The following is a 26077-nucleotide window of genomic DNA, read 5'->3' on the forward strand; positions in this document are numbered from 1 at the left end:
ATTGCTTTTGGCTACGTTCTTTCTGCCATGAAGGCAGCAGGAGAGTCCCATCAGCCTGCACCAGCATACACAGTGCAGCAGGACGAGTGGAAAAAGCAAGAACTGACTCCCCTGCACATCCCCATGCAGGTGCCAGCAGCTCAGGCACCTTTAGCTGATGCAGGCGTAGGTTGGGGCAGGAAGAAGAGAGGTGTGTGCAGAGCTGTGGGGCAACTCTTCCCCATCAGCTCAGGGTCTGCATGTTCTGCTGCAAACCAGTATGGCATTAGACGTAGTCCATCCGGCTGAGCTGGAGAGCTGGGGGCCACACAAACCTCTAGGGAGGAAGACTACTTTTCTCTTAATATGCCAGATCTCCTGTAAATCCAAGCCTGGCACTGGGAAGAGGATTGTTTTTCTTTAGCCAAGTTTTGCTGCCTAATGTTTCTCATGGTCAGGCGGTAGACCTCCCAGCGGTACCTATAATAGCTACTTTGTGTAGTTAAAATCTTAGGTTTCCCATTGGCTTTTTGGTTTCTAATGACAGGGTTAGCTGGTATTATACCAAGCTGTAATTTTAGTTCTTGCTTGATGCAATTATATATCTAATTGCTTATTATAGTTGATCGCTTACATTGATTACATTACTTTGATTATAGGGTTTGTTATATGAACTGATTGCTCTGTCTTGATTAGAATGATGTTGTGTCATGTGAGTAATTATCTTTTTCACAAGAACGCAAGAACTGTTTATTCTGTTTCTGTTCATGTAACTCAGATATATGAAGTACATCCCTCCTCCCCCCCTTTTGCCTTAATACTATTAGAATATGTAAGAGTATATGACTCTCTAAGTGTACTGCTGCAGGAACTGTCATTTTGTAAGACAGTAGCCTTTACACAACTGAAGTACTAAACATCTTGCTGGCTAGAATGTAGGTTTTTTACATTTATGATGTTCTTTTGGATTTAATTTACATTAAAGAGAAGGAAAAGAGGCTGCATCAAATGCATCTAGTTGAGCAACATATATTCAAACAAAACGCTTGAATCTTAATTAATGCTGCAGTGGAAAATACTGTTGCTTTTAATTTTCAAGGCACAGCAAAACACTGACAGGGGTCTTTAAATGCCTCCCATTACAATCCAGGTAATATAATAACAACTTTGTGTACTGAAGTTTTATGCTAGGTACTGAGCAGAAAACACATAAAGCAGGTGTTTAGCCCAGGAATTTGCCGTCAAAGCAAGCTATCATCCCTGTCGAGGGAAGTCCTCCTACTGATAGACATCACTGTACACTGTTTGCGAGAGTGAAAGGGCTTGTCCAAGTGGAAGGGACTGCAGGACCAGACGCCAAAATAGGAACATTAGAGAGTAAAGGGTTCACTGCAGAAGCCCTTTGAGAAATGGAGAGACATAAGTTATAAAATGAAGATAGTCTACACAATTAATGAAATGATTCTTATCTATCCCGCTTGTTCAGGTACAATGAGCTTTTCCCCATCTCTTCTGGCTCATCATTTTGAAGCTCAAGTGCATTTCAGCACATCAGAGATGTTCACATACATGGTGTTCTCTGCTCCAAAGACAAAAAATACTGCATCTGTTGGTGAGTGGGAGCATGGAGAGAACCGCACTGAGGCATACGCGCAGGGAAATTCTGGGTAGGCTCTGTAGAAACTCTTTTATAGGTATGTTTCCATATAAATACACTTTTTAAAACCTGGAATTTCTCATCAAAGACTAACTAAACAAATTACAAGTGTGAATTTCCATAAATTATCAACTTGGAAACAATGCGTCTTTTCATATGCGCTAAAGAGCTGTAAATGATCCTCAGTCAAAAATTTATTGAATACCTGAGAACATGTTGGACGCTATTTGCAGCTGTACAGTCAGTCACCCACAGACAGCAAGTTCTACTACGTGGTATTATTATTCATACTTATCATGGTTTCTTCATAAGGGTCAGATAAATAAAACCTCTGGCCTCTTGAAACCTTTTGCTAGGGCAAACTGCAGCACACACTTAAATATGTCCTAAATTTTTACTCCGATAGAATTTAAGGATTTTTTTTTTGTGCTTTGCTGGTTTAGATCAATATGGATAAATGTCACCTTTTCCTTTGTTCACTCCACTAGTTTCTGCATAGGGCAATTCAAAGTACTGGTTTTCATTTAACAAATGATAGAAAAAAATGCAATGTACTACTGCCATTAAGTCTTAATTCTGCAACTAGCTACTACTTTCCCCTCTATACATCTTTTTTGAAGCTCTGAATTTTTCTGACAGAGTAGGAACATCTGTTGATAGTCCCTGGAAATGCTTCCGAGAATAGGAAACAATGAAGGAAATTCTCTTCTGCTGGCAGCCCATAAAAGGGAAGTAGATTATGCTTTTCAGAGCAGACTGCAAGCCCTTTGCCCCAGTCATCAGCTTTTTCATGATTAAATTGTTATTAGCTTGTTTTGTAAGTTTTGCGTAGATTCCACGATGACTAGTGCTTTGCAAAGTAAGGATAAAGATGGAAGTAATTCATTTTGATCCAAGCTCTTAATTCAACAAAGCTAAATAAATTGCCCACACCCAAACTGATTTTTGGATGTAGAGGAGCCACGTAGTGCATCGTTTAGATGCAGAAGATGACAGCCGATGGAAACTAGAATACCTGTGTCGTTTTAAGCATGAAACAAATCCTGCTTACTTTCACCGCTGTGGATTCATGTGAGTAGAATGTGCAGAATTTCCCTCCGTATCTCTACAGCTGATTTACAATATAGTCAGTGGAATTTGCATCTAGCTAATTACACTGAAAGCAAAGCTGAAAGAAAACGATTTAAGCTTCAAAGCCAAAGAAATAGGAAATGCTAGATTTCCTATTACCCCCATGCACTAGAAGTTCTGCTCTGTTGTGCACTGACCTTGTGTTCTCCGTGAAACAGGGTCATGTAATTAAAAGGCAGTGATATTTAACCATTAACTTGCACATACTCACGTGTGCGTGTCATTCCTGTAATATTTTCTTAGAGTGCAAATCCCTAATTTATTTTAAAATGAAACAAAAGAGCAGTAGTCCTCTGTCTTTATTGCATACAAATGTACGCAATAGTAGCATGTTCTTTACTGCATCTTCAAGGAAGTTTTACCTCAAAGCTTCCCTCCTGCAGCTAGACCTACCAAACCAATGACATTAAAGGGGAATCTCAATATGGGGTGTTACATCTCAGCAAGGGAAAGCCAATGGAGTAATGTTTGTGCCATGGAGCTAGGGAAAGCTGGAGGAGTCCTTGCTTTCCCCAATAGTGAAGGCTTCTGTCATTTACAGCGACCTACATGAAGAGCTGGAAGGGCCTGAGACAGACTTCTCACTTGCCTCGTCTCGAGGGTTGCAGCATGGAATGAGGAGACCATGTGGTAGATGGTCCAGAGAGATGTAGCTGGGAAAGAAAGCAGGTATCTCTTTTTTCCTTCCCATTTACAAGAGAATTGCTTTTTGGCATCCAAACACAATGCATGCGCTTTTAGATGTTTTTATTTGGTTGACATAGTGCCAATCCTTTTCCCTCAGTAAAACAAGTCACAGCAGGGAAGAAAAAGGGCTTTTTAAGAATTTGCAACTCAGCTAAACCTGAAAGGAATTTCAGGGAAGAAATAAAAAAGGAGCTGTACAACCAGAGGGCTTTGTCCCTGCCAATATGAGACACTCTGCAAATGGGAGGGGGAGATCTTAAGAGGTTCCCCAAAAAAGAGTTGTACTTATTTTTCTTGCTGGGAAATGTCTGGCAAGCAAATTAAACTACCCTACCAGCTGCTCTTTAACATCAATACATTCAGGCTGTATGTGCAGTACCTACCCGGTCAAAAGCAGAGGAATATCAGACCACAGACTCTTCAGAAAAACACTCTGAGGCCTTTCCCCTGCCCCTCATACAGTGCTTGTTCTCTATGTTCTAGCCTAAAAAACACTAGCAAGCTTATAGTTTTGCTGACAAGCCCTTGATTCATCCAGAAAACTCATGACTGGGTTTTCTTAGGTGTTATCTGATACCTAAGGAGCACAGTTTTTAGTAGATATACTGTTTTAATTATGTTCATGTTAAAGATTACATTTCCTTTGCAGACTGGAAGTCTAGAAAACACGGCTCAGAAATCTTTATCAATGGTTTTCAATCATTTTTAAACTGTAAACCCCTAAATATTTTCTAGTGGCAAATAAGTCTTGGCATAGCCCAGGGAAACCTTCTGACAAGAGGCAACACGAGTTTTTACCATGAAATAGTCCATAGACTATAGACTAGAATATTTTGACCATAGAAATAGTCCACAGGACACTTCTTTTAAGAAGCTGCTCTAGAATGATCTTCTGAATAACACAGGCTAAATAGCTTTGCCCCATAATATCTGCATCCAGCTCATAACTTCTTGCATGTCAGCTGAAAGTACTAGCATGACAAAAAGGGGTCCTGAAAGCTCTCCTTTGGCCATGGAAGAGTCTTCTGGGGAAGATGTGCTAACCGACAACAGCAGTGATATAACTGCAGTTACTGTGGAGGAGACCTTCACCTGGAAGGAGATGATTTTGCTTGCGGAGTGTGTTGCCAGAGCAGACAGCACTACAGTTTCCATCTGTAGATGTCTGTAAATTGTTCCAGGGCTCTCCAAATTAGGATGGAGACCTAACCAGCATGAGGAGTTCTTCCTCCATCTGGACTGTGAGGATAAGGAAGAGCAGTTATCCTTTGATTTAAAGTATATCCAGTTGCATCTGGATGCATGAACATAACTGTTCTGTGAATGTCATCTTGTAGTTGAAAAGAGAAATCTTGGCAGAATGGCTTAAGCTGGCTGCAAGTGTCCTGCTCGCTCCAACTCTTAAATTTAAAAGTCCACAAAAAAGAATAAATTCTCCCTTGTAATTGATTGGTACTGTACGAAGGTGCTTTGTCCTTCCCATCTTACTGTCAGATCAAGATCTAATACTAGTACTTAATACTCTGGGATGGTAGACCATTGCCTTAAAAATGCACTGTATGCTAACCAAAGCACTTTGTACTTAAGAAGCTCATCAATAAAACATTCTTCACCTCGGTGCACCTTCAATGATCACGAACAAAAGTGTCTGAGAGTTCTACATCAAAGGCAAAACAATGCATGTCTGGAAACCAAACACCTTCAATATAAATACCACTACTGAACTAGTGCTAGCTTTCAGTTAGAAATGATTAGTGCTCACTCTTACTAAAAAAACCCAAACTCTTTACGGTATATGCTATGCCATGCTATTACATTAATGAGTCACGCAGGATGGAAATGAAATTAAAAGTAATTAGCTGTAATTTTGTCTCATGTAGCAGCATGGAGAAAGTAAAATGCATTTACGGTTTTTCTCCAGAGAAGCTAGCTAACTTAATTGAGATGAGAAATTACTTATTCCTCTGAGTTGAGTTTTCTGCTACCAGTTGTCAAGGTAACAGCTTTGTTAGAAATGAAATACAGCTATTTGTTTTTCTGTTAAACGAAAGGCCAACAGACTCATTTAGAACATTTTCAAATGACTTCTGAAAAGATCTGCAGAGCCTGGCTCAAAGCGTACAGGGCTTTGGGGCGTGAAAGTAGGGCTTGCCACAAGCCATGGCTTTATGAGCTCCCACTGTAGTGCATAAATGCAGTCGTGGTCAGCAAAGCTGCAGGGGACCCCTGCTGCCATTTCTGGCTGCGTTTCTATAATCTTCAAAGAGGGGAAAAGGTTTGACATTCTCAGCCCATTGCTTATACAACCACCAGATGGTGCCACAAAACACATCTATTCTTGAGCACATATATCCAGCGTCTGCCTCCTCCGAAGCAGCAAAGAGCATGCAGCTCGGCAGTGCATGGGCATCCCTGCCTGGAGGTCTGTGCTTATAATAGCTTCCTTGGGTCATCATCAGATTTTTAACGCATTTGACGTTGTACTTCTTTGATTAACTAATGTCCCAAACAGAGGTCTCAATGTTTCTTTGCTTCAGTCATCACTGCATTCACCGCTTCTAACTCAGTTTCATACGGGCTTTAAGCTGAGCCAAGTGAATGCTGCAGCCAAAAGAACTGGTTCTGCCCTCCTTCCAGTTCCCAGCTACGCCTTCCTACCCCTCGCCTTGTGCTGGCACTGACAGCTGTGTGTCTGCCTGATAAACTGGATGAGGAACCAATTCAGCAGGAGGAAAACAGATTGCCCAGAGAGGTAGTGGAGTCTCCTTCGCTGGAGATATTCAAAATCCGTCTGGATGTCATCCTGGAAAATATGCTCTAGAGGACCCTGCTTGAGCAGGAAGGTTGGACTAGATGATCTCCAGAGGTCCCTTCCAACCTAAACCATTCTGTGACTCTGCGATTCTGTGAAAACTCATAATCACATCTGTGATTCTCTGAAAACTGAAGTTTTTCCCTTCAGTCTGTCCCTAGGCAGGCTCATGAGCCTTAGTACTGCTACAAGAGAGGAGGCAGAAGCATGAAGTCAGGGGAAGGATGGTGCCACTTTTTGACAGCCACCCTTATTTCAGTTGTCTCACAGAGATTTTTTGACTTCAGACAGCTGACCTGAGCCACAGCACTCTGTAACCCATAAAGCACTAAAAACTCTGATGTTTGCTGAGGCTGATAAAACTGAGACTGCTAATGCAGCTTCTCTGTTCTCCTCAAGAGCCTCTCTACTTGTGAAGGAAGCTAGAGCAATAAGGGGTTCAGTCAAGTCCGTTCATCTGGACTTCCACCTTGGGAGTTTCCAATCTAACGCTTGATCCTTCCTTTGTACTCGCGAGCCCTGTGTTCCCCCCAGCTCCACTAGTGCTCACTGTAACTCAGCAGGGATAGACTTCATCAGCAATATATTATTTTATCAGCTTTGCAACATACTGATCTGGCTTTCCTATCAATGCCCGGAGAATCTGGTTCCTAACGCTTTCCTAAATGCTCTACCTAGATGGTAACTCAGGCACAGCAGTTCTGTTGAGCCTGTTCTCCATTGCGGAGTCCCAACAGGGCATTCCCTTTGTGACTTTAGAGGAGGGTTGTGCTTGTGCTCACAACACTCTCAGCCACTAAAAGAGCAGAGGTTTGAGAATATATAGTCTACCTTCTCAGCAACCGAAGGGAGAGAGGATAAGCCATCTGGTTTCACTGCCACTCGTTGCTCCTGCGTGCGCAGTCATTGGTCATAGTAATTTTGCAGCTTCTCAGTCTAAAGGCATAAAATATCACACAGCTAATAGCATTTTTCGCGTGTTTTCTGTTAGAAAAAAAGAAACACTCACCTCCCTGAGCAGGTCTGTAGCTGTAGCACAGAGGCCAGAGAGAACATGATGGCTGGCAGCAATGTGTAAATGTTCAGGGCCCACCATAGTCCCCGCTGGAGCTCCCCAGTTCCAGGCAGCTCATGGGCTGAATCGCATGAGTGTGCAGACACATCAGGACTGTCACGCTGTGACTGCCAATAAATTCAAACCAGAGGGCTTAAGACTGCCTGACTCCAAAAGCGTAGGCAACTTCCCATGGAAGGAAGGGTTGTACTTGCAGTATTTCACCCAGAACTGGGAGTCAGAAGGCAAGATAGTCCTGGTCTAAATCCTTTAAGAAAAAGCTTTAGGAACTAAAAACCACACCCACTCAAATGTCCATTTTTGCTGAGACTGGCTGGAACCGTAGTTTTATAATGTAGCTATTTGTTCACTGGATGGGGCTACCATATTGCCATTACATAGTACGGTAGCTTTTGAGCTCTACTAGCCAGAGGTGAATTCACATCAGCACACTCTAGAGGAAGACTCATTTTTCCATCAAGTCTCTGTTCTTCCCAGCAAGTGGGTTTACATAACTCCACTCCTACTAACCAGTATATTGACTTAACATGCATGAAGAGAAGACAAATACCTCAACTTTAGTTTCTAAACTCCCAAAGTTATAGGTAATTACCTAGCTGATAATGCTTCAGCAGCTCACGGCCACCACAATCAAGCAGAAGAAACCAGACGGCTGAAAATGAAATGAAATGAATGTGACATAGAAGTGGTTTTGCAGAAAGCGGGGGGAAATCTAACGGACAATTTAGAACTGCCTGGTTCGATGTGTGTTCCAGATCTCACGACAGACAAGCACCTCTGCCTTTCCACATCATCCTCTCCTTCCTCATACATGTGTCCCTCTAACATCTACATGAGTTTTCATAATTTCAGTGGAAGAGAATGATACCTTACAGTAAATGTACAGTCAGAAAGATTGCAAAACGAGGGCCCAGGATTGGAACCTGCCTCTATTTCTGTTCCAATTCTAGTGCATTTGAAGTGCCGAGAACAGCTTGTTAGAGTCTGCTATTGTAAATCAAAATCTAAGGTGTTGTCTCTCGTTCTGGCCAGGATGGGAAGTTTAGCTTGAAATGAGTCATGTCATGCCTGAGGTACCAAGGAGCCTCCCCTCTATATACTTTCAGTCACATTAAAATGCGTCCGCTAGACAAGATCACTTATCATGTGTAGGTACAATATAGGATTTCAGAGTCACTGCATCACACATTGTTATCACAGAGGCTCTACAGTTTGTGGTCTAACCTCCTTCAGAATAACTAACGTTATTTCACAGTTCACCACTTCCTTCCTAGTTCCTTACTTGTGGAGACTTAAGAAAATGCTTGAATGGAATATGGTTTACCCATATAATAATAGAGTTCTAAAGTCCCAAAGCAAAAGAGCAAAACGTTCCCTGAAATAATGGCTATTTCAGAGGAACATCCTGGAAGCACTTTTAAGATGCTTTAGCCACACAGCCCTTGCCCAAACTTTTTGCTAGACCTTACAGCACTCTGGGGCAGAGGAAGAGAGCTCCAATAACAAGAAGACAGTAGAGTGTATATGCACAGCAGTTCCGATATACAGATTTATGCTGTCCCTCCATTGCACCACATAAAATCAGACTCTCTTAAAAGTCACTTCCTTTTAAAGCCAGTTCATGCCTGACCATAAACTGCACTAAAATAGAACTTCAGCTAAGAGGATGTAGCAGTCGTTAAGAATAAGGTACACCGGGGTCATTATCAAAGACTTAAGCTCTATAAACAGAAAATTCAGCTCAGGTCATGCTGAAAAGAAAGCCAAAAATGTTAATGAAATGGCAATTAATATCGCATCCAAACCTCTTTACTCTTTTCTGTTGGTGATAGAATTTTAGAAGACAAATCTAATGCCTCTTTAAAACCGGCTGAACCTGAATCTAAATCCCTTGACTGTATTCCTTTACTTTTTGCATAGTGTCAATGCAAAATCCTGCATCTGGGATGGAATAACACCATGCAATAGTTCAAGCTGGCTAGGTAGCAGCTCTGCAAAAAAGAACTGAGGTGCTTGTGGACAAGCCGAACATAAATTAGCAAGGGGCCCTTGCAGCAGTGACGACCGGTTGCCTAGCTGGCAGTCCAGCTGGGCTGCATTAGCAAAAACATACCCTCTAGGCTGGAGGAAGTGATTTTTCCCCTCTAACAAACACTCAGAAGGCCACATCTGAGTACAGCGTCCAATTTTAGTCCCTCTCCAATACAAGAAAGACATGAACAAACCAGTGGAGGGCCACTAAGGTGACCAGGGGTCTAGAGCACATGATGTACCAGGACAGACTGAAGGAACAGGGCTTGTTCAATGTGCAGAAGGGAAGGCCTAGGGTGAGATCTTTTTGCTGCCTTGAACTACCTAAAGCATCGTTATAGAGAAGACAGAACCAAAGAGGTGCCCGGAGAAAGGATAAGGGCAACAGTCACAAGCTGCAGCTTCACTTACACATCTTCTGGTGTTCTCATTCTCGATATCCCAAGCTCTTCAGCTCTGATTCACCTTTTTGTTGTCTCTTCTCATAAATCTGCCCTGATGTTGTCTGTGAATTCCATTCTATTCAACAAGACCAAAGAGCAGTTCTCATACTCAAGCAGAGGAGACTTCACCTGAACCCTGGGTTTCTTCCAGAACTTTCAGGCTGTCAGTGTCTCTTTTTAGCCCACACTTCAGGAAAATGTGACTGGCCACATGTCAGTATTGCTGTTCTCTGATTCCCAGTCAAGTATGTAAGAAAACAATACAAGGCATTTGTCTCCACAGCTTAAAATGTTTGCCCAGGCTTTAGTTGCCTGTCTTGTTCTTGACCTCCTCAGAAAGCTCTTGTAGGCAATTTCCTCACCTCATGAGTGGATTTCTTGTTGCTGGCTCTTTTAGATTCTGCCTGGGGGATAACCAGAAAGCTAAAAATCACTGCATCACTGCACATTAATTCTAGGTTTTATTTCATTTGATTCTGGCTCTTGTTTTTTTTTCTTGAAGGTGAAGAGCGCTACTGAAGGGACCAGTGGTGAAATTAACTTAACATAGTAAATTACATCTGCATTATTTTTCAGATAAGCTAGTGCTACTTTAAATCAAACTGCTTTTCCTTCAGTATTTTTAATTTTATAAGTGCTGTGCTCCAGAGCTTTCTATTAAGCAAAGTGTTTTTAAATGAGTCTTAAATAATTTAAATATCTCTTTTTTGAAATACATCCCCTTCCAGGAATAATTTTTGTCAATTTTATGCCTTCTTGAAAAGAAAATGGAGCAGAGAAAGTATTTTATTATTCTATCTGCAGTTTTATAAGAGCAGGAGAAAATGTTCAACAGTAATAGTCTCCATTCAAAAGCAGGCACACACGGAGAAAAAAATCTATAATGTTGTGATTTGTCTTCTCAGCATCCCTCCCAACTCAAATGAAGTTAAAAATAAAATGAAAAACAGGAGACATTTCTTATTCTGAACTGATGTGAAGGAGGATGTTGTATTTGTTGGCTTGAGCTAGCAGTTCCCCCTCAGGAAGGAAGGGGCCTGGGGTCTTGGTATCAGCACCCTGATACTGCAGAGATGAAAGAGAACACAACCCAACTTTTCCTTATTAAAGCATTAAGACTTTAATGTAGACCTAAGCACCTACATGCCAGGAGTTGGGCCTTTCTTTGAGCGGAGGACAGTTTAATCCCAGTCTCCAGCAGGTATCCCCCAAAGGCAGTGGCCAGAGTACTGGCAGCACAACATAGGTCTGAAAACAGTCAGTAAAGGTCTGTGGGGGAATGGACTTACTGCATTGTTACTGCTCCTCCTGAAGGCAATTAGCTATGTAGAGCAGAGGAAAGGTAATGAACTACTAATGCAGCAGCAATGACACCACAGTCTGCGTGACCCACCTTCTTTTGATACGGTCCCAGCTCTATCATAAGACAAATTGGGAGTGTTCTTACACCCATCCCTACAGATTTCCCCAGGTATGTCAGTCAGAGAAATTAGGTGATATACATCTTTACTTCACCTGATTTTATTAAGTTCCTTGTCAGACAGAGGAATAGAATGAGATAACGTCCATAAGCACACATTAAGGCATGCCATGGCAGCAAGAAAAGCCATACAGCTATTTATGCACTGATAAGAGGAGGTGAATAAGATCCTAGAGATCCAGTTTCTTCAGTGGTAAAGGTATGATAATGTTAGGATATGATACTGCAGTTTGATTTAGGTAGGAAGCAATGTAGTTTCTAGAATAGCTAAATAAGGCATGTGAAAGGACCTTAAAGCCAAAAGAGTGAAAACTGATGGAGAAAACACCTAGAAATATGCAAGGGCTGATGTGTGTCTCTATGTTTGAGATTCAGCATACAGTGTCCTCTGAAACAGTAGCTTGCATTACAGAAGTCAAAACTATGTCTAACCTCAGCAGTGTGGGGTTGTAGCTGCATAACTGTGTCACAGTCATAAAGCCAATGCAGCTGTTGCACCAGAGATCTCGCAGAGCACTGCAGGGAGATCATGGCACAGCTGGGAAAGCAGATAGTACCCTGCACCACTCCAGCTCTCAGGCTAAGGGTGAACAGACTCATTACAGAACAGTTAACATAACTTCCCCCCTGCCCTGGATGTGGATTGTATGCTGTACACAAAGGATGACTACAGATCACACTACATTTACATTCAGAATGGCACTGATGTTCTGAAGACTCTGCAAAGGAATCAGGGAAGATTAAGAAGCTATCACACAGTGAAGCATGGTAGAAATACAGGGAAAACCAAGCAAGTCGCAAAGAATGGCAAAGTGGTACTGAATTGGAGCTACTCCTATTGTGCTAAAACTAATAATACTACAAGCCAACAGCAAGTGAGAGAGTGATCTGGGTACTCGGTAAGCATGAAATGAAAAGATTCTTTTTAAAAAGAACCCAAGTCATTCACATTTCTCTTCCTATACATGTGCAATTTGAACACTTCCTAATGATCAGATCAAAGCAGGTGAAAAATAAGTCTGATTCCTGTGAAATTAGGAGTCAGGCCCAATGCTTGAATAAATGGCAACAGTTTTCTGGGATATAATCACTGTGAATTTTTAGGAGCAGGTGAGCTAAGCAGGAATCTGCTCCTCCCCTCTTTTAAGTAGCTCTCATGGAAAGGCTTCCTAGGCTTACACTCCCACCATAATCAGAAATACAGTTATACCAGTTTTCACACTGTGCAACAGCAGTGCCAATCAGAGTAAAAGCAAGCCACTTCAGGTTCTGGCAGGGTCTGTTTAGCACAGAACATGATTTTAATGCAGAGTGCTCATTCATGTTCACATTGCACAACTCAGCTGTTTATACCAGTAGATGCCTCCTTCCTTGTGACATGCACATGAGATTTTGAAACCCACATTTGGTATAAAGTTCATTTCAACTGGAGTAAAAAAAGCAATTGTTTTACAGCTTTATATGTTCCACATGATCCAGAGCCTAATTCTTCTGATGCATTCACTAACAAAAGATTTAGGTATAGTTCTAGTGGTGCCAGTGCTGCTACATTTACCCTTCAACAAACGCAAGCAGAAAGATGCCCAGACCCATGATATTTTGTGCTAGTGTGGGGCTCATATACCATCATTAGTTGCTATATTATGCAGCACACTACATCTGAGTCCCAGTGACTATTACAACATTTAACTTTCCTGATATTTTTTCAAACCAAAGCTCAACTCAAAGGTTGCTTTTAGATTGATTTTTAGGTATTTAACTGCAAAAGACAGAGCAGCCTAAAATACATATCTGATACATGAAACTGACCTATGCAGATGACCCCACGCTCCAATTTGTCTGCCTTGTCCCTTGATTGATCCTTCTTGCCTAATACTTTAATTTAAACTTTGTGAGCCAAAAAATCACTGTTTGTTCGAAGTTTGTGTAGTAACTACCTTAAGAAGGTGTTAGAGCATGAGAAAGATGCCTAGGCACTGATGGGTAGTTACAAACTACTGGTAATACTACTGCTTCTGCAGTTCTATAAATACCCTTATGAAGCAAAGATGGTAACGGGTTTTGGGCAAGAGAGGGGACTGGGTTTGGAAGACACACTGGAAATACTAGTCACTCTGGTTACATCATCGATGACCCTTTGTTGGCAGGTAGACGGTCAGGTTTGGGTTGTTTGTCACTCAGTACGTGCCCTTTCATGCAACCTCTAACCAAAGCCTTCCACTCTCTCTGCTCTCTTTGCTCCATGAAAATGATCCCTTCTATGCTGTCACAATCCACTTTCCCACTAAAGACAGCAATGGCATTTTTGGTGTTCTTCACTGTTTGATGCGTTCCAAATCCTGACCAGACTCACAAAGCCTATTTGCAAAATGAAATAAAGGCTGGCGGCAGCTGAAGTGTCCCTCTTTTCCTAAGCAGGTATTAATTTATGTGCCCCTGTCATTACATCATTTTACATCACCTCAGTATTTGGAACTCTGAGAGATGAATAAGCGATTGGCAAAATCTCTGGGTATTGGCATGATGGGCTTTCTTGTCAATTTTTTGCCAAACGACATTTCTCTAAGAAGAAGAACTATAAAAAAACTAATACGCTGCTAACCCAGAAGAAAACTCTTTCCTGCCAGAAATGATATAAGTAATCAAAAATGAAAGATAACAGAAAATCACTGTACTTACTATATGTCGTGCAGCAAACACTCCATCAACTATTGCACAACAGAACGCTGCTACCACGCCAAAGCTGATAAACACGATGGATGCTACTAACTGAGAAGAGAAAAACAGATTGAGCAATGTTTTCAATATAATTTGATAAGTAAAACAATTATACTAATTATTCTAGTATTTTCGAATGATGTTTTCCCTTGGTGTAATTCACTTTGCATCAGTGGCAAGATGTCAATCATGCAGGAGAAAAAGAAAAGGCAGAAATTCTTGATGCCGAGTTGACATACAATCCAATCTACTGGAAAAGCTTAAATCTTTCTAGTAAAAATTAAGTCAGGTGCAAGGGTTATTAAATGCAGTGGCGATTTCTCCTAAATCAACTTATTTAATAAAACAGCAACGGTGTCCATAGGAAGCACGGCAAAAAGCCACATCCCTGTTGGCTCACATGAATCTCTAGAGCTTTGCTACAGTGGTAGTAATTCATACATATAGATAAAGACATTGCAATGAATTAATAATTAGCTTGTCAAGGCTCAGAAAGCTTTTCTTATCCCAAATTGTTTATGATGCCGTACGCCATTACAAAATCACAGAATCACAGAATGGTTGAGGTTGGAAGGGACATCTACAGATCTAGTCCAACACCTCTGCTCAAAGCAGAGTCACCTAAAGCAGGCTGTCCAGGACCCTGTCCAGACAGCTTTTCAATACCTCCAAGGAAGGAGATTCCACAGCCTCTCTGGGCAACCTGTGCCAGTGCTTACTCACCCTCAGAGTAAACAAGTTTTTCCTCAGGTTCAGACAGAACTTCCCGTGTTTCAGTTTGTGCCCGTTGCCTCTCGTCCCGTCACTGGGCACCACTGAAAAGAGTCTGGCCCCATCCTCTTTACACCCTCCCTTCAGATATTTAAACTCATTTATCAGATCCCCCCCCCCTCAGCCTTCTCTTCTCCACGATGAACAGGCCCAGCTCTCTCAGCCTTTCCTCATAGGAGAGAGGCTCCACTCCATTAATCACCTCAGTAGCCCTTTGCTGGACTCGCTCCGGGAGCGCCATGTCTCTCTTGTACTGGGGAGCCCACAACTGGACACAGCACTCCGGGTGAGGCCTCACCCAGGGCTGAGGAGAGGGGCAGGATCACCTTCCTCGACCTGCTGGCAACACTCTGCCCCATGCACCCCAGGATACCATTGGCCACCTTGGCCACAAGGGCACACTGCTGCCTCATGGTCAGCTTGTTGTCCACCAGGACTCCCAGGTCCTTCTCTGCAGAGCTGCTTTCCAGCAGGTCAACCCCTAGCCTGTCCTGGTGCAGGGGTTATTCCTCCCCTAGGTTCAGGACTTTGCACTTGCCTTTGCTGAACTTCACAAGGTTACAAGGTTCCTCTCTGCCCATCTCTCCAGCCTGTTGAGGTCTCTCTGAATGGCAGCACAGTCTTCTGGTGTATCAGTCACTCCTCCCCGTTTAGTATCATCAGCAAACTTGCAGTGGGTGCCCTCTGTCCCTTCATCCAGGTCACTGATGAACAAATTGAGCAGGATTGGACCCAGTACTGACCCCTGGGGGGACACCGCTACAGGCCTCCAGCTAGACTGCACCACTGATCACAACCCTCTGAGCTCTGTCATTCAGCCAGATTTCAATCCACCCCACTATCAATCCACTCATCTACCCTGCAGTTCCCGAGCTCGCCTATGAGGATGTTATGGGAGACAGTGTTAATCATCCTCACAGCAAAAAAGATTTTCCTGTGTTTAAATGGAACTTCCTGTATTTCAGCTTGTGCCCATTGCTTCTTGTTATTTCACTGGGTGCCACAGAGACCAGTCTGGCTCTGTCTTCTCTACTCTGTCCCATCAGGTATCAATATATTGATATATTTCAGAATGACCTCTCCGGGTTGCCATCCAAGCAGTCCAGAATCCGATCACATCTCCTATTTCCTTTTGTTTTAAACAAAAGCTTTTTTCAAGCAATTATTGTTCTTCTGAATTTCTTAAAGGACCCTAACTTTGGGGCGCACAAGAAATGATCTAGCACAACGTTTGCATGTGGACACTCTATCGTCATATTCCGCAACCGGAAGAGCAGAAATGCCTTTGAGTGTAGCAGATCAAAAAGCAAGCATGCTTGGTAAAATCTGCTAGAATATCATGGCTTAAGAAAGAAGAGAGTCATCCATGAACTGGATAAACCAGACAAAAAACAGTTTTCTAAACCAACCTTACTTTCTACAGGGCAGGCCTTTGACCTTTTATAAACCATACTGTACAATGTTTATGTGGGAAGCTGTTGCTTAGATTATGCCCCATTCTCTGTGTTTTCACTGTGCTCGCTAATCATTTCAGGATACCCTTTCTGCTTTCTCAGTATCTCCCTTCTCTCTCCTTTCCCCTGTGATCTTTTGGAGACTTTGACATTTACACTGAAAATTTACTGAGAAAGAAAAGCAATATGGCATCAATAGGGGACACAGCATCAGTATCTTCCCTCAGGAAAATGCATGTTGGACAAGTAAGAAAATATGGCCTTAGAACCCCATAGCACTGGGAAGACCACTCAAAGGTTTATCAAACATTTGGAAATAAGAGCTCTCAGTGTATCAGCAAAAAGTACAACTTAAAAGCAGATGACCCAAAAGAATCACAGCTTTCAAATGCTTGTTGATATACTCCTTTAATCCTTCATTAGCTCATGGAGCAGAGAAAATGGGCAACCTAAGCCTTCAGGTCATATCTTGTAATCACAAGTAAGCCAGAACTGCCACAGGGGTTGCTGAATCCTAAACACAGGGAGGAAACAAGCAGGCAGAAGTAGCTGAAGCTGATGTTACTGGCTGATATTGTGAACCAGCTGCACACCCATCACAGCCAGCTCCATCCTGCAATGAAGAGGTGGAAACCCTAGGAAAACACTGCCAGTTGCTTCACTCTTCAAACTCTGCTGTCTCTCGGCTCTCCAGCATCGTCGGTCATGTCCTGCGAATTCGGCTATCCAAAGATGTTGGCATGCAACTCGTAAGGATCAAGAACACTGTGTGTTCCTTGTAGAGCACCATCCTCACCGCAGAACAGTTTGGACCGTGCTGCCCTGTTGCAGGTACATTTGCTACAGCACTGGTCTCTTTATTTGAAAAAGTAGCAGTGTTTCAAAGTTCAGATTAAGTCATTATTGTCTGATAGCCCTATCTTGTTGTTGAAGTCATAGCAGTCTATCAATTAGGGGGCTTAGCCAGGTGCTTCTAAATTGCCTGAGCTTAGGAAGAATTTACTGGAAGCTGACCTCAGGATGGCTTTCCATTTCACACATGAGCAACTTATTGATGATTTATAATCCCTGAACCAACATTTTCCACTCATGGAGATTGTTTAAATAGGAGTCTGCTGGCCTTTCAGGTTCGCCATATAGCTATAAGGGACCACATATGAAGATGTACGGCAAATTGTCTCCTTAGGCATGTTGGTGACCGTCTACCCATTGAGCAGTTGTATGGAAGTCAAAGGTTGTCAGCCAGATTGTGTTGTCCTTTTTTCATGCTTACTAGCAACTAGTTCAGTAAGTGATCCCTTTGAAATTAAGAGGACAGTTTCTTGACTGAAGCAATATTTATTACAATGCAGAAGTTTCAGAATGTGATGACTTACTTAAATTGACTTACGTATATTTCAGAAAGATAAAATCAGTAATAAAATAATGAGAACACAGAGAATTCCTTAAGATAAAATTACAGATTAATACTCTCTCTCAAGCCTTTCTTTGCTCCATGAGAATGTGGAAACACATAAACAAACTATAAAATGAATTACTTTTTTAAAATAGCAGCCAACATAGCCTAATGAAGAGCTGTTGTAAATTCAAAAGCTAATTTTCCTGAGTGGCGGGTGATTGCTGGAGTTGTGAGGTTATTGAGCCTGGCAGTGTCGAGAAAGAAAAGCAGTGCAGTCATAAATGAATACAGAGGACTTTTTTTTTCTTTTAAGAAACAGCCAGTGTAAAATAGAAGTTGATAGGTAAAAGAAATAGCACCTGCTAAAAATAAATACTGATCTATCACATCATCTCATCTCCATTTTTAATAGCAGTGTGTTTTGTCAGAAAAATCCTTCATTATTCATAACAATATATGTTGACAGTTACTCAAGAAAGATCTTTGCTCTCACTGTTAGATTGCTACACAACCAGGCTTCTCTAAAACTGTCATTATTGGAAAATATTAACTATCAGTCCTGGTATAGAATACAATAATTTGCTTATTTCCAAGGGAAATACAAAGTCCATTACTAAGCAGTGAAAACTGTACTCTGTGGGCCTAACAGTTAAAACTGAAAGCCAGCTGTTTAACACAGATGTTTTAGTAAATGGGGGAGAAAAACAGCACTTAGAATGAGGGACTTTTGCACATACTGCCATACTGCTAAGTGAAGAGCTATTACCTTCAGTCGTGTGACAGAAATACAAAAGCACTCAAAAATGAAAAACTAAAGGTTGTACAGCTAAACACCAGCATGCTGCCTTCTTTAAGAAGAAAGGCACACATTTTACTGCTAAGAATTCATGTGTATTAGATAAGCTCATGCCCTTTTAGCAGATAGACAGCACCACCAGCTGCATATAGCCCAAGTCACTGGCATTCGCCCTCCTGTGCAAGTGAGCCTAGAGAAGAGAACGATGGCAGGGGACATCCCTTGGCCACGGAGGACGGTCATGTCCTCTGTTCAGTTGTCAGAACCGTACCTGGCACAGGCACATATGGCAACTAACGGTCTCCCAATACAAATCCCAGTCATGGCTGGGCCACAGACCACACCCAATAGGGAGTTTGATGCAGCCTTTCTCATACTTTACCGACACACATCAGGTCCCCAGGTACTTTATGTACTGAATCACAGGCTGCTGGCATGGTGTCCCCTACAATGTGACACCACGACACATACAAACAACTTTCGCCCAGCAGACCCAGCACACAGACAATCACATCACTCCCAAGCATAAGCACCTGCTTGTTACAGGCTAGTACCCCACCAGTTGTTTTCAATATCACTGTCACACATCCCTATGAGACTTGCTAGGTTCTAGGTCACAATTCTGACACACAGCTCATTTCTTCACAGCTCTTGTTTAGCCTTTACCTGCCTTCAGTCAAAAGGCATGACTGTTCAGATCATACTGGTAATCACTCCTGAGGGCTGGACGCTTTGGGAGATATCTCATTCTCTCCATTCTGACTAAGTAGATCTGAAACTTTGGAAAATATATAGATTTTGTTTTCTACATCACTGCTGCATCAGATGTAAGTAACATTATATCTAATAAGCTCATTTTGTTCATGCTAAATGGCTACTTTTGCATTGCACAGGCTTCAGTGTCTCCAAGCATCGTGCTCTTCATCAAGTCTCTGGGTTTTTTTCCAGGCAGACGAAGAAGCACAGTTATCCTCACTGATGTAAACTGAGAAACTTTGTCATCCAATCCCTTTTGCTTTGAAAAGTAAAGGCATTGCAAAAGGCTGGGTAAATGTCATGCCACAGGTTTGCAAAGCCCTTTTTATCCCCATAGAAGCTGAAGCAAACATATTTGTTAAAGAAGTACATGAGGCAGTTTGTTGTAGGCTGTCCCTAACATGAAATTTCCAGAGATAGAGTTTAACTCTGTGGAGTTTTTTACCGACTTGATTTCCCTATGTCTCCAGGCTCACAGCTTGACATGGGCTTAAATAAATTCACTGCACTTCTTCAGTACACTAAAGTCAAAGATGTAAGAGCAGAAGTTTACAAAAACTGTAGCCCCATTCAAAACACACAGTGACTTTCCATACCTGGCACAATCTGAACCAGGAACTGCATCTGTTACTATGGCAACTGAACAGGGCTATAGATTAATAGCCTGTAAAGCTAAGAAAATAAAACTCATTGCATTCCACTTGAGATACTGCTATCAACAAAATGCTGCCTGTGTTGTGAGGTAACAGGGTAGAAGAGAAAACACCTTTAACTGTGAGCTAATTTTCTCTGATTTGGCAGCTCCTCCTCTGTATGGCCCCTTCACCTCTCACAATGACCAATGTTGTTCCCTGCCCTTGGGCTGGAATTTTTGCTTCTGTGGTGAAAATTAAGTTCAGGCAAGGCTCCTACATTGGCTCTCACAACTGGGCTAAGTAGGAGGTTTCTCATTACACGAGGTAGCGTGCTTCACAATTTATGGCCTGCCAACCTATTCTTTCCAAAGGTTGGTTCTTCAGTAATAGCATTGCTGTAATTGAGGCGCAGCTGGAGGGCTGTCACACCGCAGCAGCTAGGATTATGTCATGTTCATTATTCATTAACGCCAATTCCAGCTGTAGCACTGGTTACAGTGACATGAAATCCTAATGATGAAAGACTCTTATGACCGCCCACCCAATGCCCAAAGAACTATTTCCTAGACTGACTTCCAAATGAAGGCGGAGAGAAAAAGAAAACACTCTCACTGTTTTAACAGCACAGTCCTGGGAGCAACTGGAAGAACTACACATGAAGAGAACAGACCAAGAAGACAGGGGCTGGGGCTGGGATCCCATCCATAAATATGGGACTTCCATCTGAATTTAGTACATCTAGCAACGTAGCCAATATATATAGCAGATATTTGTATTTCCAAGGAGGTGGGGCAGACATCTTCGCAGGCCTCCAGACAGAGACTCTGCACACATCATGTAGTCAGATGCGTCTTGTGTTTAGATCAAGTGACCAAGTTAGAAATCTACAGCCTTTCCCTGATATCATCACTGTTGAATTTAGCAAGCCCAGCAACATCTTGTTGAATACATTCATTGTCAGTAACTGATTCAGATTTTCTTCTCTCATGCTGCTGTTATTAGCATTTCAGGGTATGCAGCTGAGGCAATGTAACTGGTCACTGTCATATGAAATGGAGTCTTCCTCTCCCATCCTTAGCTCGGGTCCCTGCTTCCAGCCCTCTCCCCTGTTCCCTCTTTCAAAGAGGTGCGTTCCCTCATAACAGCTCCAGTGCTTGCCCGAGTACACAACAAGCCAGCTAAATTCACTCACCATGCAGAAAACTATTTGTTCATGACAAGTGAGTTAAATCAGGTTACCATAAGGGGAGACAAGCACTAGACCCAGCGCAATTGGAAGGTGGCACCACGTAGCCAAGACAGAAAGGAAGGACGTATCACCAGCTCATATAATTTGCACTCCTCGGGACTATCAAAATAAAAGGTACGCTCTAAGTATAATGGAAAAATGATAGAATATGGATTTATTTTGCTGTTTGTGGACAAAGAGACTTTTGTCTTCCTGCCTGTGAAGAAGTCCACGGTTTTCCAGTATCTTGTCAGGGATAATTAAGAAAAACAGCAACATGAAAAGGCCAGTTGGTATAACACAGGCAGGGGAGAGTTCCCATGAGAAATCTAAGCAATCTCACAAGCATAAAAAGGCAGAATTAATTAGATAAACAAATGTCAGGAAAGAATACAGAAACCACATGAGAGGTATCAATTATTTTGCCAAGGAGAAAAATTAGAATTCACCTTCAAGTTAAAGTCAGCATTTTCCTTCAGAAAATTTCTCTTTTCTCTTGTCCCACATCCTGATGAGCAGAACGGTAAAAGGCAGAATTCACATGATCTTTTGTTACTGCTTAGATATACTCAGGCAATTCATATTGTATATAGGCATAGTTTTTAGATATTTCTTTCTCTTTTTCTCCTGCAGAGGTGTTGATGCTCAGCTTTTACAAGTAATTACCTAACTAGGCCAGTCACATTGGCAAGGGACTGTATAACTGCCTGTTGTTGGGAAATGGAGAACAAGGCGACATATGGTCCCAGCTCTTCCGCACAGTTAGGTAACACACAAGAGCAAAGATACAACACAGAACATCTAAGTCAGCTAACCCAAGCAGTCCAGGGACATAACTGGATCTTTAGGACATAGATTGCTTTTTAATGGTCAGGTAAACAAGCCTCTCAGGTTATTGGGAACTTTACTCATGACATTCACCGCACCAGTTACGGAGACAGGGGAATCTGATCCCATCTGATCATATTGACAACATGCCCAGAGCTGTGTGATGGAGGTGCTTGGCCACGTGACAGGAGATGGCTCAAAGAGCCAGGCTGCTGTGAGGGAACGTATATAACGACAGCGTATTCTTCTGGTTGCCACACAGGGCCACTGTCTCTCCGAGTTCTGGGAAACCTATTGGGCACAGCTGAATAACCCAACACCAGGCAATATCCAGCTCCCAGGCCTCCAGGGCAGGGACCAGGCACCAGTATCATGCTGCACAGTGGGGAGTTTGAGATGGTGACCTGCAGGCTGCCTGTTCCTCTCCGCACATGAAGCTTGAGGGAGCTCTGCAAATTCCCAGGTATCCAGCCAGCCAGAGTTCTCTGCAAGTGTTTGTCACGGGACTGTCTATACGTATTTACAGACCAAAACAGTAATTACTTAAAAGTGAGTCAATGGGGCAGTCTACTTCTCTGCTTTTCTTTCGCTTTCTAGTATTAGCAGTGGATCCTCTGCTGCAGATACTCTACTGCAGATACCTCTATATATGTTCAGTGATTTCTTCCCAGCAAGTTTCCCTGCACACTAACTAACTAAATGTTTAACTGGCTTTGGCTCAGTTTCTTTCAGCTACATCTTTTCATAGCAAGTATTTTCTTAAGGAGAAGCACAGGAAAACCCATCTCCACTTTTTCCTCCGTCACTTTTGGTTTCCTTAACAGTTTTCACAATCCCGTGTGCTGGCATACCTGTTCCAGAGGTCTCCATCTGTTATTCCTTCTGCATTCATCAGCACATTCACTACTATCTTGCTGTCTCTATTAAATTATCACTCTTAGATGTGAATTTGCTATTATTTCAAAAGTTGTGCCGCCCTCCTTTACGGCCTCTTCATCTACTACCTTGTCAAATAGGGGCATAATGATACCAGCCATCCCCAAGCAGCCATCTTTTTTATCATTTCTCTTTAGAGTATGGAAGCCCCTAGTACAAAACTCCCCTTTAGTATCCTTGCTGTTAAGCTTCCTCACAAGGTTTCCCAGACATCCACACATACAGCATCTCCCCCATTTTCCTTCCCCCTCTCCCTGTTAGCAGTGGCCAAGCTGCTCTCACAGTTTTTGAATGCAACTCAAGTCATTTGCAACTTCAGTCATTTAGAAGAGTGTCACGGAAACATTTTGCCTTAGCACCGTACTCTCCAATTAAAAATCATATGTGTTAACTCCAATAACTTCCTAGTCTGTCTCTTAATGATCTTCACTCTCTGAAAACTCTCTCTTGAAATAATCCTTAATTTATACCAATCCACTTTGCACTATTCTTGCTGCAATTTATCTTTTCTTCTAACCTGCTAAAGCATTTGAGGATATAGTTTCTGTGAAAGATGCTGTATGAAATAAAGATTAACTTTCATGTATTTTTATCTTCAAGCAACGAGAGAGTGGCAGGAATTCAATCAATAGCCATTATGAAACATGAAACAAAGCTATTGAGCAGGGTTACCTGATTAATATATTTTTCCTTCTCTCATAATCCAATTTCAGCTGCAAAACCAGATCTAAAATTGCCAGGAAATTATTTCAAAGAATTGTTTCATAGGCAAATCTATACTAGAACAACCTACGTACTGAATGAAATCAGCCTGTATCAAGCAGTCTATGTGCACTTAGGCTTCAACTCTGGAGCCAGTTACATTGCAACAGAGAATGAATTTAACATTTGTTGTAAATAATGAGCACACAGATTAAATTCATGATAATTCATTCATTGGTGAGTAAAATAGCTGTATTGACTCAGTTAAAATTGTCACCTCTGCTGGTGCACTGTCAGTTCTCCTGAGCGCATGGGAGAGCCTTAGGAGTTCAGTTACTGGCGTCCAGCAGATCTTACTAAAGCAGAGGATGTTGGAAAAAAGATCAGAGTGTACTTAGTCCACATTTTCCAAGACAAAAAAACAGAAGACAATCTAAAAAAGTCTCTTTTTTAATCTCCTGGGGCAGGCTAATTTTATTATCAATGTGAATAAAAGTAAAATGAAGTGGGTTGAGTAGGCCTGTGCAGGAATAAAGAAGCCAAAATTCTCTGTTGGTTCCCATCACATATCACACTTTCCTATGGAAGCTGGACTCTGCTGGATGACTTGTGATTTGTCATGCACCAGCTACCAACTAAACCAGATTCTTTTAAGCCTCCATAGCATCTGAGGACCCCTGTTCATATCCCAATAACCGTTAACACACACTTACTGATTCCTTCCTAGCAGCAGGGCATCTCAACTTCACTCAACTTCTTCACACAGCACTGGTTCATTTTCTCCTTAGTCTGAGCAGATACAACTACCCTAAAGATTGACCCTCCCTGTTGTGAGCAGGTGCAATGCACGTGTTCTGCTCCACCCGTTTTAGCTGGTTTTACGGATTTGTTTCCCTATTTCTGTATTCCATATTTCTGTATCTGTGTTTTTCTCTCAGCCTAGTGCTGATTATGAGTTTGATATGATCAAAACTCTTTCCCCTGTTTCAGCTTCTTACTGTTAGGTAAAGGAGCACTGAAGCTCCTCAGGGCACTTCTAGATGTAACGTGTTTTTACAAGTAATGGTGGTCTCCATTCATCTTCTCCTATTTTTGCATATCCTTGTCTTCCTATTCCACAGTTATTTTTGTTAGAATCAGAGCTGGCCTTCCAAATTACTACTTTGTTCCAAGTGCTGTCTTTTGGCAACAGACTTAATAGACTGATGGTTTTCAGCATTTTATTTCATAGGGTTTTTTGTGATATTCTATGGCAAATCATATGAATTGATTTCAGATGACTTTTGAGAGCAAAATTATTGGAACATTTGGTATTGCACCCTCATGACTTGCCTCATTTGTGTGGATATAAGTATAGACTAGGGGATGCCGAAGACAAGAACAGCATGCCTTCACAAAGCAGATGGGCTTGTGTTTAGGAATCAGCTAGACTGTGTCAGGAGAAGTAGAGGGTGTGAAATCTCAGAATGTATTTCTGAAAAGGGAATGTTGCAGTGCTCATCCAAAGCAAAGTGGCAGTTCATATCTATTCTGCTGGATGGTACCAACAGTATTACTGTATGTGGTGGGCTTGTGTTTAGGAATCAGCTAGACTGTGTCAGGAGAAGTAGAGGGTGTGAAATCTCAGAATGTATTTCTGAAAAGGGAATGTTGCAGTGCTCCATCCAAAGCAAAGTGCCAGTTCATATCTATTCTGCTGGATGGTACCAACAGTCTTACCGTATGTGGTGGAGCTGCTAAAAAAATTCTCCTAAGGGTAGAGTTCATCATACTTAACTGCAGCTACTTAAAAGATAAGCATTTATCTCATTTGGTCATTCGTGCTGTTCTGTAGTCAGTGGAGAAATAGGCTTTTCCAGGTATCTTCTATTCCTATTTTAGGATGGGATGAATTACTTTCTGAAGGTACCTACCTGTCGTTTTTACACTGGTTACAGGACCTAGATGAGGAAGCATTTGTGCTGCCAAAACCAACATTCTGTCAATAGTTCTTTCCTTCCTTTGATGTTGGCTACTCTGGTTTCTGCTTTCTCTTTTCCACTTTGATACTTTCCTTCATTCATTTGCCTGGGACTTGCAAGAAAGGAAGGGGAGTAATGAAGAAGGACAGGAGGATGTATTGGATTTGGTGAGGACAGAGTAACATTATACAGAAAAAAAAAAAAAAAGATCAGCTGGATTTTACAGCTGGAGAAATGCTAATGGTTTTGGAACCAGCATAAGCAAACCTTAGTCTTGTAGGCATATCAAGCTGGTAAGAATTCCCTTTGCAAACATCAATAAAAACACTTATTTAAGTTAAGGACGGTTACAGATTTGGAGATACCAAATACATAGACAAGAAGAAAAATTAAATACAACATTAAAGGAAAGGGCATAAAGTTGAAACATGAATTTAGATCCACTGATCTGCAGCTCTGATAGAGGAATCCACCACAAATTTCCATTCATGGATGCTCTTCTACTGATTAAAATAAAATAAGCTCATTTCATCATCTGAACAAAAGCAGCTGTTCAGAGCAGTATGAGGACAATAAAATTGAAATAAATAGCATGCCG

At 41.9% G+C, this 26077-nt stretch overlaps 1 protein-coding gene across 5 annotated transcripts in view; it reads right to left on the minus strand.

The window, feature by feature from the left end:
* The window catches only part of TMEM255B (transmembrane protein 255B), an 83582-nt gene that overhangs the window by 30855 nt on the left and 26650 nt on the right, over positions 1 to 26077 (minus strand). For 4 of the 5 annotated variants that reach the window (XR_011137559.1, XM_068926113.1, XM_068926130.1 and 1 more), the window contains exon 4: positions 13975 to 14064. The exons of the other annotated variant lie outside the window; for it this stretch is intronic. Coding sequence is in view for 3 of the 4 variants with exons in the window: in XM_068926113.1 (XP_068782214.1) it covers positions 13975 to 14064 (90 nt within the window). In the remaining variant the exon portion in view is untranslated. The remainder of the gene's footprint in view (positions 1 to 13974; positions 14065 to 26077) is intronic. 5 annotated transcript variants of the gene reach the window in all.

This window comes from Struthio camelus, chromosome 1 (assembly GCF_040807025.1).
Source record: "Struthio camelus isolate bStrCam1 chromosome 1, bStrCam1.hap1, whole genome shotgun sequence".
NCBI classification, from domain to species: domain Eukaryota; kingdom Metazoa; phylum Chordata; class Aves; order Struthioniformes; family Struthionidae; genus Struthio; species Struthio camelus.